The sequence below is a fragment of the Mytilus californianus genome, unplaced genomic scaffold, assembly GCF_021869535.1.
Source record: "Mytilus californianus isolate M0D057914Y unplaced genomic scaffold, xbMytCali1.0.p SCAF_1, whole genome shotgun sequence".
In the NCBI taxonomy this organism is placed as follows: domain Eukaryota; kingdom Metazoa; phylum Mollusca; class Bivalvia; order Mytilida; family Mytilidae; genus Mytilus; species Mytilus californianus.
In genome coordinates, this window is record NW_026262581.1 from 9,050,933 (window position 1) to 9,067,731 (window position 16,799).

The window sequence follows — 16,799 nt, forward strand, 5'->3', positions numbered from 1 at the left end:
GCCTGAGTGTTAGCTGTAAAAGAAACTAAGTCCATTTATCAGTAAAATACGGAATTAAATGCTCCGCTGCGCAGCTTGATACGACCGCAGAGGTCGAACCCTGAACAGTTAGGGCAAGTATGGACACAACATTCAAGCTTGATACAGCACAGAATTTGGATAGTGATTAAATATTTGACACAGCATAGGTTTCTGACACAGAATGAATGTGGTCTAAGAACTTAAAATTTTTAATTTACCTATTCAAACCATATCATTATTATTTGCTTTTATATATAAATCAGAAATAACCAATTCAAAATGGAAAATTTTAAAGAAAAAAAAAAAGGAAAAAAAAATCCCTCCCCCAAATTTTTTGAACCCTTTATGATTCATCACCCCCAAACTCAATCCCAGCCTTCCCTTTGTGGTATGGTACCTTGTTGTACAATTTCAGAGAGATCCATACACTTGAACACAAGTTATTGTCTGGAAACTAGAAAAATGCTTGTTTTTAGGCCCCTTTTTGGCCCCAAATTCCTAAACATTTAGGGCAATTACCCCCAAACTCTAACCCAGCTTTCCCTTTGTGATATGGAACCTTGTAGTACAATTTCATAAAGATCCATACACTTACACACAAGTTATTGTCATGAAACTAGAAAAATGCTTGTTTTTTGCCCCTTTTTTGGCCCCTCATTCCTAAAATTTTGAGGCAATTACCCCTAAATCAATCCCAGCCTTCCTTTTGTGGTATGGTACCTTGCAGTACAATTTCAGAGAGACCCATACACTTGAACACAAGTTATTGTCTGGAAACTAGAAAAATGCTTATTTTTGGCCCCTTATTCCTAAACGTTTTGGGCAATTACCCCCAAACTCAATTCCAGCTTTCCCTTTGTGATATGGAACCTTGTAGTACAATTTCAGAAAGATCCATACACTTTCACACAAGTTATTATCATGAAACTAGAAAAATTAATTTTTTTTACCACTTTTTTGGCCTCTAATTCCAAAAATTTTGAGGCAATTACCCCCAAAATCAATCCCAGCATTCCCTTTGTGATATGGAACCTTGTGGTACAATGTCAGAGAGATCCATACACTAACACATAAGTTATGTCTGGAAGTTACAAAAATGCTTATTTTTGGCCCCTAATTCCTTAACTGTTGGTACCATAACCCCCAAAATCAATCATAAGCTTCCTTTTGTGGTATTGAACCTTATGGTAAAATTTCATAGAGATCCATTAACTTAAACTAAAGTTAGAGTGCGAAAACCAATGTGTCTTCGGACGACGACGAAGCCGGATGACGACGACGACGCCAAGGTCATACCAATATACGACCGCAAAATTTTTTTGCGGTCGTATGAAAATGAAAATAAATATTTTCAAAATTTCACTCTGGATACTGTCTTTTGGTCAAGTTTCTGAAAAAAAATAAGTCAATTTTTTAGAAAAATATGGAGAAATGAAAATAAATAGTTTCCAAATTTTGCTCTGGACACTGTATTTTGGTCTTAAACAAGCTTCTGTCCAAATTTCATAAAATTCCATGTAGGTTTGACAAGTTATTGATGTCACAAAAAACTTTAACCACAGATTGAACCTAAATGTTGATGCCGATGGAATCTAGGATCCCTATGTCTCACTTTCGTGAAATAAATTTCACCGGCTCAACAAAAACCAATAATAAACCAAACACAAATATAACAAACAGCAACCAACTACTACCACATAATTACAGGCTCCTAATTTGGGACAGGCACATATAGAGGAAGGGTTAATCACGTTTGTGAACGTTCAACTCTCCCACAATTCTGATAACTGTGTTTCAGCACACTATAAGAACAAACAAAAATGCACATTATAATGTACATGTTAGGAATTTGAATACAAAATATTTAAAAAGACACAAACCCGACCACCAAAGCATGAAATATGGAGTAGGCCAAGTTACATTTCAGACTGACAAATACTCTTTGCAACATGTTCACATACCCAATATAGTAGCCATGTTATTTCTATTAATGATGAACAGACCACTTTCTTAAACCGTGTGAAAACCAGGTCAAAACCATGTTACATACATATATCTCGTCTTACTATTTTTAATGATGTATTTAGTATGACGAAAAATTTTTCACTTCTGTACTTGTACTATGAATAACAAATCTATTTTGTAAAAATTGTTTCTGTACTCCTAACAACACAATTATTATATTCAAATTTACCTGTGTATGTTACTTTATTTAACGCCATTTTGTCCTAGATTAAAGTTGTCTTTTTTTTAATTTATACTGTCATAGATCAAACTTATTCTTTCAGTGTATATTTACTTGTTTTTGTGTAATGTCTTTTTGATCAAGTTAAGCCATTTCAATTGATATTTTATTGTGTGTCTTTTTATGTTGTAATGTTATACCACTGTTTCAGGTTAGGGTGAAGGTTGGCGCCTGTTAAAACGTTTAAACCCGCTGCATTTTTATGCACCTGTCCTAAGTCAGGAGCCTGTTTTTCAGTGGTTGTTGTTTGTTGGTGTGGTTCATAAGTGTTTCTCGTTTTTTATATAGATTAGACCGTTGATTTCCTGTTTGAATTGTTTTACACTAGTCTTTTTGGGGCCCTTTATAGCTTGCTGTTCAGTGTGAGCCAAGGCTCAGTGTTGAATGCCGTACTTTTGACCTATAATTGTTCACTTTTTACACATTGTGACTTGGATGGATAGTTGTCTCATTGGCACTCATACCACATCTTATTTATATACAAGATATTGTTGACCTTTCATGTGTAGTTAACTGAAGATCAGACCTCATCTTGAAACTTAAACTGATCAAATTAAACCATATCTGGTTGACAAGGCTTCAATACAAAATAACTTAACAATTAAATTTGATAATAGGAAGAATAAATGAATTATAAGATAAAGAGTCAACTATATTTGCAAGTTGTGCAGATGAAATAATAAGGGTGGCAATATGTAAACACTTCATCTAAATGTACATTAGTTAAAAGTTAATATGTGCAACCGAAGATGATGAGTGACTGTTTTTTTTTTAATTGATTTATTTATTTGGTGAATTCCTACACAATAAATTATTGGCTATGTTAGTATCCTCTATGATACTTTGTATTCTCATTTCCAGTTGTTTTAGTGATTGATTGACTATGTACACTACAGCTCGTGTGGATTTTGCTTTGTCCACCGGCCCACCATGGGAGTGGGCACCGGGTGGGCAAAATTTGTACCTTGTACACTCTGCCCACCTGTAGGAGTGGGCATTCAATTTCTTTTGTTTCATCTAAAGACTTGCAAGTACAATCACTTGAAAAAAGCAGATAAGCATTTGTAATCAATATTTTTACAAAAAAAGAGATTATAGCTACAGTGGGCACGGGTGGACTGCCCACGGTGGGCCGGTGGAAAAAGCAAAATCCACACGGGCTATTGTGTAATTACATACAATAAGGAGATGTTGTATGATTGCCAATGAGACAAGAATCCACCTGAGACCAAATGATGTAGTTAGCAACTATAGGTCACTGTTTGGCCTTCAACAATGAGAAAAACTCATAAAACCTATAAAAGGCCATTGTTTACTTACCTTTTTTCTTATTTATTCAAGATGAGTGTTTTCATGACATTTATGTTGAATGCCACATCGAATACCAAATGTTTGTGTGCAAGATGATTTATCTTTTGTACTGTATGTCTCATACATAACGAACCAATACTTCTTCATTTATATATTTTTGTGTATGGTCTTAGATAAAGAAAAAAAATTATTTCATTTTTTATTGTATAGTATAAATGTTAACAATTTGTTTGTAATACAAATATTTCAATAGACTGGTCCATAAGCACAGTGATTGGAATGATTCATTGTTGAAAAAAATAATATAACTTACAAATGTAAAATATCTTTAACAAGTACAAAAAAACTTCATCAAAATGTTTTATAAACCAATAAGTTCCAGCACTTCCACTGTGTGAACAATATTTTGATCCAATTACAAGCAAAATATTCTTAATAGTAAATGATGCTTATTTCAATAATTACAGGAATGTTAATTAAACAAATGTGACTAGTGAATACTTAACAGAATATGAAAAATGTCGTCCACAATGGTTTTAAATTTTATCTGAATTAAATGTATGCACATGCTTTCCTATTTGAAATATGATTATCTATAAAACTTAAGATTTTTCTTCACCCAGAATAAGAAATAAAACTGGTAGTTCTTGAAAACGAACATTAATATTCAACTAATTTCAAATCTATATATGTTGTAAATAAAACATGTCATTTTATAACAATCTAAATTGATTATGTTGAATACTAGTCTAGGGGTTTATTTTACACCGTATGTATGTAACTTGCAAAAGTGTAGCAACATAAATGCACTTAAGAGAACTAAAACATTTCAACTATCAACTCATTGAATATTTCAGTCTTGTACAGTTCAGATTATCACACTTACAAAAGAATTCAGTTTACTTTCAAAAAAGAGATTCTGATTAAATATCCTTTGAAAATTAAAAAAAATAGTATGTTTAAATTATCTTAATATCAACATTATAAGACAAAATTGGATTGATGGCAAAAACATAAAAAAAATCAGTGATGGTGATGTCATTCTTTCAGTCCTTTAATAACTTTTTTACATCCCAAATTCATTCTTAGGCATAATAAAAATATCTAGGCACTGAAATCCAAGTAAAATGGTTGATATGTAAAAAATCATATGTTCAAGAACGAAGTCTAAAAACAAGAATTCTTTAATGGTTTCATATTCATACCTTGTCTATTTTTCGAAAATTTTAAGACAATATATTAAATATACAGTAATGGAACTGAAAACCTAACTGGGTCTACTAATTTTTACAAACAAACAAAAATCTAAGAAAATATTAAATGTGGAAGATGAGATAGCAGTAGTTGTACTATGTCAAGTCATACAAAATTACATTAATAAGTGAACTATTGGCCGATCATTTCTGATCAGTAAATGCATAAATATATATTTATATCATCTAATCTAGTGATAAAAAATATGGTGCCATTAAAATACATTGTCATGTGTGTGTTTATTATTCAACTTGTAAGATATTAAAAATATAAGTTGCCTACGTTTATTTTGCAATGTGGCATCAAGACATTAAAAAATCTAACATGACATCAAAATTTTATAAGAATGTCTGTGATGTATAGTAATGGAAGACAAGCAGCAACACTGTGCATTATTTAAAGCCAACATATGCATCAGAATTATCCGATTTTGACAAAAATTTACATGAATATCTAACATTATCGCTAGATTAGATGATAAACTGGCATAATAGTCTTGATCAAGCATGCAACTAATGTGTTTGGAATGTTACGTAGATCACCATCTTCATTCATCTTTCTTGCCATGTTTTAGTATCCGTGTGAATTCTAGATAATCAAAGTTTCCTTTCCTGATTGGTGCCTCTCTGAACATCTCATCAACCTAAAACAATACAAGATATATCATACATCTACATATATTTTGTGAATTTTTAAAAGCAGATCTACAAAAGGAATACATTGTTAGCAGTTCTTCTGACATTCATTGCCAGCCAGACAAATTGTCTCAGAAATGCTGAGAGTGGGATGTAAATATATTACATGAATAATTTTTCCACTTCTTAGACCATGGCATTCCTTGACATCTGCATTTTTAATTACTGTATCCTCCAAAACAGGACCCAATTTATGGCCATGTAATGAACTCATTATTCGATGATAAATCAAATGAATCTCACTGTTTTATCTAACAGACTAAAGACAGCTTATCACATTTACCTGTTCAGACCTGGCTGGAAAATATATTTAATTACTTCATGATTTGATAACATTTCAGCAAAGGCTATCAACAATTTAGATTTAAAAATTCATTTTTTTAAACAACATAAGATGCTTAATAAAAGATAACTCACAAAAGTATAATGCAATCAATTATCATTTAAACAAAAAATAGAATGGAAAGTTGCATGGTCAATTCTTACGGAATTGAAATTTTAGCTTAAAATCAAAAATCAATTCAATTCAAACTGGTGCATTCCATTTTTTAAATGTAGACAAAAAAGCAGGTAAGAAATTGCATGTTGTTAAAATTATTAAACCATGATCAGGTTTGTTTATCCCTGGAGTTCTGGTTTGAATTAGACAGTTTGAAAAAAAATGACCTTAACTTTCAATTTATAAAATATGACTGAAATCACACAAAGTTTTCCAGAAAGTCTTTTAGGTAGTAGTACTTAAACAAGCATTCTGTGAGTATTGCATGGCAATACATCCCTACCTGTTAAAAATTCATTGTATTGGAACAAAATTCTAACTTGATCTATAACTTGTCATGGTGTAAACTATATAACAAATATTAAGTCAATGTCTTCAAGCATGACGAAAAAAAATGTTGAAAACTGATTATTTTAGTGAATTTTCTAAGTCAAAGGACCATAACTCTACACAAAATCATCAGACGGGAACAAAATTCTAACTTGATCTGTAACTTGTCATGATAAAACAATACACCAATTATCAATTAAATATCTTCAAGAATGACAACAACAAAAAAGTGTGGAAAACTGATTACTTTAGTGAATTTTCTAAGCCAAAGGACCATAACTCTGCACAACATTATCAGATTGGAACAAAATTCTAACTTGATCTGTAACTTGTCATGATAAAACAATACACCAAATATCAAATCAATATCTTCAAGCATGAAGAAAAAAAGTGTGGAAAACTGATTTGCCGGACTGTCGGATGGACAGAAAGACGGACGTAGTGCAAACCTAAAGTCCCCTTCGACTTCGTCGGTAGTGGACTTAAAAAATTCTAACACTTGACTCATATAAGTTATTGTTCTCCCCAAGGCCTAATAGAACCATGGTGCCATCTAAATAGATTTTAAAATAGTGATAATACAATTTTAAGATAACAGTGCTATTTCAAATCCCATGGTGCTATTTGAAAATACAGGAGAGAATACTGAAAGTACAAACCTCATCATCAGTAAATCTTTCTCCCATTGTAGTTAACAAATCTCTCAATCTGTCTTCATTGATGTAACCTAAAACACGAAAAAAGTATAAATAGAAAATTAATAACAAGATGTACTGAGTTCTTGCTCACAACTGAAAACCCTGTTATCAGTATTCAGTAAACACAAATTTGATGAGCCATGAATGTTAAAATTCATTACACAGTATAGTATGTTACATTTTTGTACATAAAGTTTGATTAAAAATTTCATGAAGCCTTGATTTGCAGTTTTTGATAGAAAGCGTCCAAAATTGCATACATGGCCATTATGCGTAATAACTGATTGATTGATTTTTTGTGTTAAACGCCACTTCCATTCACTATTGGCTATTGTGTGGCGGCCAGTTTTTATTGGTGGAGGCAGCCAGAGTGATCAGAGAGAACCACTGTATGTTTAAGAATATGTAAGTATTTGGTATGGATATTAAAACGCATCATACAGTATAGCATGCTCACATGAAGCAGGATTCAAAATTTCAGAAAGCTCTGATTCACTGATTGTAGTTCTTTATAAAATCTGACAATATATACATGGCTTTATGTGTAAGAATACATAAGTATTAGCTAAACTGGAAGTTGATTAGTTATAGATGTGAAAACACATCACATGCATGCTCATATACAGCTTGATATTAATATTTTTTGAAGGTCTGATTTGTAGCTCCTGAGAAAATGCAATAAAAATTTCATGGCAGGGACAAACACATGGGGAATGGATATTCAAAACAACCAAATGATTACCAGTATAAGTTTCTTTTACAAGACTAAAATGTGGAATAGATTGTGTGTGAATGTTAAGCAGGGCTTGATCGTGTGTGTGTGTATATGTAAGGTTGAGCTCAATCTGATTAAATTACAGATCCTGTGTGATCAAGCTTTGCTTACATGGATCAGAAAATACTCCATTCTACTTTCTGTTTAAAGACATTTCGAGATCATCTGGTTTTGTCGGATTAATACATACACACCTTCAAAAATTTGAAGGCTGAAATTTCATTGGCTGATATACAAAAATGTAATAATTACCAGAATAGAAAGTAAAACGGAGTGTTGTCAGATCTTTGTTAGAAAAGCCTTGACACACTGACAGGATCTGTATTTGAATCAGATTGGGTTGAGCTTGATGATGGCTTAAGAATTAATTTTATCTCTCTTTGACTAAAATCCTTCATCTGTATATGTAAGTGTTTATATACAGTTTTGACTGTTGTAAGGTCTGAATACATTACAATAATTCCTCAAATCTATGACTATCCACAGTTTTGATTGGTCTTTGGATAGAATAAGTATATCTTACAAACCTGATACATCTTCATCAAAGCAAGCAAAGGCATTTTTAATGACATCTTCAGGATCTGTACCATTCAGTTTTTCACCAAACATTGTTAAAAACATTGTGAAGTTTATTGGTCCAGGAGCACAGTTCATCATCTCTTCTAAGGAAGCATCTGTTGGATTTTTACCTGTCAATTACATATGCATTATTATATGGATGTGTTTATTACTATGGAGAATCACTCCTTTAAATTTAATATGTCAATTTTACATACATTATCAATTTTTTTATTAGATTTTTTGTAAGAATATCTTAAAGAATACAGAAGGTTATTGAGTTTTGTGTTCTGTACTGTCACGTGTACAATGCATATAAGATCAGGGATGTTGAATATTTAACAAGTGGTTTATTTTCACTTAATTTGGATTAAGATATATACTTATGGAATTAAACATATCATGACATAGTTGTTAGTTATGGATACATTTGTTTCAAAAAAGCAATAAAGCTGGAAAATTGCCAGAAAAAAAGCGAATGAAACGCTCGAGAGAATTTTGAGCCATACCTAGTGATGCTAACATATCATGAAGATCTTCTTTATCAATAAAACCATCTCTGTTTTGGTCAATCATATTAAATGCTTCTTTGAACTCTTGTATTTGTGCTTGATCAAACATAGCAAATACATTAGAAGTTGCACGTTGTGCCCTTTTCTTTGTTGTCTTTCCTTTAGTTTTTCTGCTAGACATTTTTAGTTCTGAAGTGAAATAAATCATAATTTTATATAAATGTACAATGTATATATGTCAATGAATATAATCAAAACACATGTGTACTTTCATAGAAGATAAAATAAAATGCTCTACGGGGCAAAGCTTGATACAACCGCAGAGGTCAAACCCTGAACAGTTGGGAAAGTATGGACACAACATTCAAGCTTGATACAGCTCTGAATTTGGATTGTGATTAAATATTTGACACAGCATAGGTTTCTGACACAGAATGAATGTGGTCTAAGAACTTAAAATTTGAAATTGGATATATACGTATTATTGACCAATATCTAAAATCTAAATACATGGTTTGATTCAGCATATAAAAGAACACCAAGAATTCAATTTTTGATGAAAATTAAACAAAATTTAATTTCGGACCCTTTGGACCTCAATGTGGACCAATTGTGTTACGGTGCCCAAAATACAAATCTAAATACACAGTAAGATTCAGCATATAAGAGACCCCATTTATTCAATTTTTGTTGATATCAAACGAGGTCTAATTTTGGACCCCAATGTGTACCAACTTAAAAACTGGGCCTAAAATTAAAAATTTAAATACATGTTTAGATTCAGCATACATGTATCAAAGAACCCCAAGAATTCAATTTTTGTAGAAATCATACAAACTTTAATTTTGGATCATTTGGAACTTAATGTGGACCAATTTGAAAACCGAGCCCAAAATACAAAATTTTAATACAGTTAATATACAGCATACATGTATCAAAGAACCCCAAGAATTCAATGTAGAAATCATACAAAAGTTTAACTTTAGACCCTTTAGACCTTAATGTGGACCCCTTTGAAAACGAGGCCCAAAATTAAAAAATATAGATACATGGTAAGATTCGGCATATCAAAGAACCCCAATAATTCAATTCTTGATATAATCAAACAAAGTTAATTTTGGACGCTTTGGACCACAATGTGGACCAATTTGAAAACTGGGCCCAAAAATCAAAAATCTAAATACACAGTTAGATTCAGCATATATAAGAAATCCATTGAAATTGATCAAGAAATAAGAAATTTATACAAAGTAATAGAAAAGTATTGTTTTTGGTCCCTAATTCCTAAACTGTTAGGGCCATAACCCCAAAAATCAATTCCAACCTACGTTTTTATGTATGGAACCTTGTGTTACAATTTCATAGAGATCCATATACTTATACTCAAGTTATTGTACGGAAACCAGGATATCCTTGGTTTTTTGCCCCTAATTCATAAACAGTTTTGGCCATTACCCACAAATCAATCCCAACCTTCCTTTTCTGGTATGTAACCTTGTGGTACATTTTTTATAGAGATCCATACACTTATACATTTGTACTCATGTTATTGCAGTCATATAAAAAGTAATGCATGTTTGTTTTTAAAGAACAGGATACATGTAGAAAAAAACTTATTTTTAATGGGATAGCACATCCTAATTCTTACGGAGATGTTGTTTACCGAGCCAAGAAATTTAGGGAAAACTTATCGATCCTTTAAATAGACTTATTTTAAAAGGTTACCAATTCAACACTATAGTTGGATCTTTGAATATTGTTTTTATTGATATTAATATTGATTTTGTTATCAGTAAATTAATATCAAACTAAATATTATTTTTATATACATATGCACATTCATGGCTCTACAATCTGCCGATACCTGTATCTTGGCATTGCACAAGGTCATGTTTTTCTCTTACTATTAATGACGTCTTTACACTAAAGGCCGTACGGCGACCTATAGTTGTTAATTTCTGTGTCATTTGGTCTCTTGTGGAGAGTTGTCTCATTGGCAATCATACCACATCTTCCTATTTTTATATGTCTGACAGATTTTAACTGTCACATGCTCATAAGAGTCTGATACCATGAATCAAAATCCTTGATCATTTTTATTGTTTGGTTCCAGATTCTATTGATATTAATATATTTTGAATGAATGAAATTTAAAAAAAAAAGAATTGAATTAGTTTGACATATTTCTTGCGGGTATATTTGTCACAAATGCCTCTTCGACAAACAGAAATTTGAAAATGGATTAATTTAGAATTCTATATGAATGAGTTACATGTAAGCCTGCTGACTGAGGTTAATCAGCATACATGATATAGAACAACAGACTCATACTGTGATGTAATATCTTAAGCATTGTTAAATGAGAAAATACACCAAAGATATGTACAGTACAAAAAAAGTATACATGTACTATTCAAATTCTTGAATGCAGAAATGTGAAAGTCTTCTATTTAGTTCAATGAATTTTTTTAAAAGCTTTTAAATTCAAGTTTTCAATAGTTGTTTAAAAATATATCTAAATCTTGATCAAAGGAAAAATTGTTATCAAACTTTGCTTAGATCAAGAATATTTTCAGTGATTTCACAAACTTTCAACTCATTAAAAGGATAAACAATCTTTCAATGCGCAGAATGCTCAGAAAGAAGATATGAAGTTTTGTTCTTGAAAACCACTATATATTGTTCCAGAAATACAGATTTCTTTTTAAAATGGTGACATGATAGAAAAAATATTGCACCACGTGACCATCAAAAAATGTTTAATATATTCTTGTATAAATCATATACATTGTCATGATTGTATTTTCTTTTATGTTGTTCAAGAGTATTGTTTGTTTTGATTTGCTTATAAGGATGAAAGTTTAAACTAGTACTGGTAAGTCTTATTCGCCTTTGCAAGTCCAAAATTCAACATTAAATAAAAAAGATACATGTATATTTGTACATATACAAAACATAATTGAAGTGAACACAAATACAATATGGCTTAGGTTTTTAATCATACCACATTTAATTTTATCATTTTGAACAGATTTCAAGTTCAACAATATTTCCTGATGAGTTCATCTTCCTTACGTTTTAATCGTGAAACTAAAGTAAACGTTACAAATTGTGATTGTATGGAAAATTAACAAAATTAAAACACCGTCTGATTGATTCTATTTACAAGTGATTTTTTCAGGATCATTAGGACCCATCATCTGATCAGCAGATTACTTAAGAAAAAAGGGGTCGGACCTTTATCGGGACTCCGGGATTGTCCATTTTTAAGTTCGGGATTTCGGGAACGAGCTATATAATCATCGGGATTTCAGGATTTAGTTTAATCGAGACACAGGATTTACGTGTATTTACGTCCGGGAATTCAGGATTTTTATCTATCAGGACTCTTGTTTGAAAAAAAATAGCATTAGTCATGTTAGCTAAGCCTTCCGGAGCACCTGGGTTTTCTCCTGGTTTTTGTAGGAGTACGTGCATGTTTTTTAGTGTTCTGTTTGTGATTGTTCCTTTTGTACCCGGGTTTATTTGTTCAACGGTTTATGTTTTTTTTTTACACTACTTGGATATATTTGCACATTGTTTGTTTTATGGTTTTAAGTCTTTGGATTTCTCAGAAGATAGTTTTGTTCATAAATGTAAGAGTATTAAAAATTAGTAAACCAGAGGATATGATTTCACACAGAAAAAAAAAACAGCATTTAAACAAGGTGCGTCAGCACAAGATAAGTATTCAAAGAAAAAGTAGCCCTTTCAAAGTCGTCTAATTGTTTGAGTTTCGTGTTACACAATCTTAATTTTCGAAGCACTCTACAAAGTTATTTGCAGAATAATGTCAGTCATTGCGGCAGTGATCACCCATACCACAGAGCTAAATGGGGCCCATATTGAATTTAAAAAAAAAGATGTCGGACAAAATTAAATGGCAAGACACAAATAAAGAATTACCCAAAAAAAACACATTGAATTCACTGTATACGCACAACTACTCGACACTGTATCCTGGCTTCGGACTAGCACATAAAAAAGAGTGATAACGTATACAATGTACTATCATTCTCCAAGTAACTGACGAAAAGTCCTTACCTTCTTTTATTGAGCTCAAACTAGCCAACTTATTTATGTGTCTTTTACATTTTGGAATGTCGCAGTCTCCATGTATATATAATCTGTTTTAAACTAAGCTCACTAGATTATATTAATAATTATAAGATACAGGGAATCTACACAACAGACTAGCTGACTGATTGCTTTAAACATTATACAATCATTAATTAGTGTATTTTGCAAAAAAGTATATTTTATTTTATCAGGATTTCGGGATATTGTCAAATTAGGCCCGGAAATCAGGATTAGGCAAAAATAAACTCGGGATTTTGGGATTGGACCCCCTCTAAACCCCCCTCAATAGTATATCGCCATGTAAAATTGTAGATTTTCTTATGCAATTTTTTTTAAACATCTACAAATTTGATTAACAAAATTGATCAGAAATACTTTCATTTTAAAAACTTTCTCGTAAATGAAATTGCGGAAATGACGAGCACTGGCAAAATCACTGCTACTTACTATTCTTCTTTCTAGTGGATTCAGATAAATTTGGACAGGAAATTGTAAGCTCTTTAGGTTTAATTAAAAATACTGAAATAACAGGAAAAACCTGACAGAAGTTTTTCGTCATGATGTTGAAGTTTTGGCACTTTTCAACCATACAAAAGGAGTTAGATAATTTGAACTTAAATTTCAGTTTCACAGAGAAAAAGAACAAACATTCATTATGTACCTGTTTTAACCTTGCCTGGCTGTACCTTCCAAGAATTGTGTTCTTTACCTTAGTCTCACAATTAAAACATGTACGTAACACTTCCGATATGAATGAATCAGCCCAGGTGTAGCCCAACCCACTTAGACAATCACAATTTGCCTCCCGGAAATGAACAATATTTTCACTTTACCTAACTTCTGCAACAGAAACCATATTTCATTTTCAAAGATGTGGAATATGTAGTTATGATTATGGTCTTATATTCTAGAAGAGAAGATTAAATACCTACTTTTGTGTTTGGAATGTTAAAGAATTTCAAGAACTTGACTTCCAACCTTACCGGAAACTGGGTAACGAATAGGTTTTGAGTGGGCATGCGTCAATAATGCTAAATAAATGGTTGTGAGACAACTCGGCCCCAAGACAACTCGGACCGTCTACAAAAAAAGACAACTCGGACCGTCTATAAAGACAACTCGTTTAAATGCCAACTCAGACAAAGTATAAAAGGAGAGTTTTTACTATATAAAGATAATATAAGATCTTTATAAGCACGCACACATTAAAACAATTATAAATGGTTAAGGCAACAAAATACAGACAAACTGGGACTGGCATACTATATTGAGTATGATAGTCCCAGAGACAAGCTACAATAACATATGTACAATGTAAGAATGACAGTGGATAAGTATGAGAAAAAAATAAAAATCAAGTATCTTTTTGACCATGAGTTTCTTACCAACAACAGAGACATATATATATATATATATATATATAAGTCTGAAAATTACACCCAACAGTGTTAGAATTAGACTTTTGTGCTGACAAATTTTTGTCCCTCAACGGGATTCGAACTCACACCTTTGATACACTACAGCACCAATTGCTTAGCCTCATGTCCAGCGCTCTAGACCCCACGACCACATCCGCTATAAAAATATAACTTCAATAGTCGTAGTGTTACCTTGTCACGTAAGGCGAATCTAGAGATAGACATAAGACATGTGTTTTTAAGCGTGTGAAGATGTTATATATATATAGTATTATATGTCTCTGCCAACAATTAAGCACTCATCCGTGAGTATGAAAATAATTCACAACAATTTTTAATACTGTTGGAAAATTACTATCAAGTTAGAATTGATATAAGCAGAGACATATAATACATTGTATTATATGTCTCTGATAGAACATTGTTTAATTTTTTAATGACAAAGTCATTATCTCTCAAATATTTATAGGTAGAACATTTAAAAAGAAAATGTAGTTCATCTTCAATGTCTCCATTGTTACAACAAAGGACAGATCCTACTATGCTTCGGTATATTTAAATTTTAGAGTGAGTGAATTATTTGACTCTATATAAGGCCAATACTTTATTGCTGACGATTCTATTCTGGTATATAAGGGCAATGTGTTCAGCTCGGCTAAACATGCAGCATTTGATGCTGTGCAAGGTACTCCTAGAATTACTTAAATAAATTTAAATTGTTCAAAGAGATATGAATCCCTGTGAAGTTTGCATTAAAGACGGTCCGAGTTGACTTTTGAGTTATCATTATAAACGGTCCGATTTAACTTTATAGACGGTCCGACTTGATTTTATAGACGGTCCGTGTAGACGGTCCGAGTTGACTCGATCCGAGTTGTCTCCGGGCCGGGTTGTGCCGCATTCTTAACAAATATTTAACAAATTAATGTCGACTGGAAACTTTTTTTCTGCCAATATTATGATATTAAGCCTAAGTTAAAGAATATCGGATTTCATAAATTTATTTTTGATGAATAAATTAGAATATTTGAGCATTTTTTATTTAAATTTGTTCAATTTGGTCATTGAATTAGAGCTTGAATTTTCATTGAGTTCCAAAGTTTTAGAAACTTACAAAAACTATCACTAATCGCTAAGAAGACGTTCTGAATTATCTCTCCATTTAAATATAATTAGCAATTTTATTTGAAAAAAATAAATTTGTATTATATGTCTCTGATTTCAGGTATCGGATCCTAGATCTGATCATGTAGAATACATTTATATTCGTTACAAATTTGCCCTGGTGTTATAGCTGAGACTACTTTGTGCATATATAGTCTCAGGTTATAGAAATATCAGCCCAGCGGACCGCTGGTACATACAAAATGGAGAACTAGTATTCAATTTGGAGTGGCCTTAACTTTATCCTTCTTTATACCTGGTCCATAATACTAGGTCCCAGCTTATATATACAGTTTCTATTAAGCGAGTCATTGAATGAATTTGACTAGTTTACCATGGAAGATGTTTTGCATAAACTTGAGATATTAAAATAAGAAATTGTGGTGTCTGTACGTGTATTCTCCTACCAAAGTATTTAAATTTAAATGGTCTCATGATGAAAAAGCGTCCCGGCTTGTACATCATGAAAGGACAACAACCACAGAGAAGCAAACATAATAGAATAATTTCAGTCGGAAAAAAGTAAACTTCAAAGATGTCAAAAAGGGAATTACCTGATTCTGTGCAGTTTACTGGTTCCATTTTCATCTAAGGTTTCATTTTGGTTTGCTCAGTAATTAATCGATCATTCTGAATACATCTTCAATATCGTAAAATTCCCGGGAATGCACCGGCATAAAGACACCAGTTAACGAAGTCACAAAGAAAGATCAATTAATCGTATTACGGTGACATTTGCTTTGGAAAGAATTTTAAGATTAATTTGGATTTGCCAAAGAAACTTCCAATTCATTTAAACATTGCACATGGAGAGTGCCAAGGGACGTTGAATCAACAATTGTCCAATCTAGGAAATGAACTTTTTTTAATTCAATTTACATTAGTCCCACAAGTGCGTTTAACGTCGTGCAATGCCATTTATCATCGGAAAGAATTACACACATCATTCAGCACTGTTGTGCTTTCCGAGTTCGGCTGAAACATTAGGTGGACATGCTGCTGACAATATTATTCCCTCTATAAAGTTTAATCATGTTGATATATTTTTTTCATAACCATGTACGTACTGCTTGTCTAGTTTTAAGAAGCCTTTTTGTGCTGGTGCAGCGTAAAGCAATCAACAACCAATCAATCAATCTAGTTTTAAGGCACACATTTCAGGAACAACACAACGGGTGCCACATGCGGAACAGAATATCC

The 16,799-nt window shown here is 32.0% G+C and overlaps 1 protein-coding gene across 2 annotated transcripts; it reads right to left on the reverse strand.

Annotated features, from left to right (window-relative positions):
* Positions 1–3,763: 3,763 nt before the first annotated feature.
* LOC127699909 (myosin regulatory light polypeptide 9-like) lies at positions 3,764–14,044 on the reverse strand. Of its 2 annotated transcripts, none has more exons than XM_052203303.1 (5): positions 13,950–14,044; positions 8,896–9,087; positions 8,356–8,517; positions 7,015–7,082; positions 3,764–5,474 (listed from the first exon to the last, which is right to left on the reverse strand). In XM_052203303.1, exons 2-5 carry the CDS (start codon positions 9,077–9,079, stop codon positions 5,379–5,381), a joined length of 510 nt encoding a protein of 169 aa, XP_052059263.1. In that variant the 5' UTR covers positions 9,080–9,087; positions 13,950–14,044; the 3' UTR covers positions 3,764–5,378. The 2 variants fall into 2 exon arrangements, with proteins under 2 accessions (XP_052059263.1, XP_052059265.1); XM_052203305.1 differs by lacking the exon at positions 13,950–14,044 and adding an exon at positions 13,679–13,815.
* Positions 14,045–16,799: the final 2,755 nt, after the last annotated feature.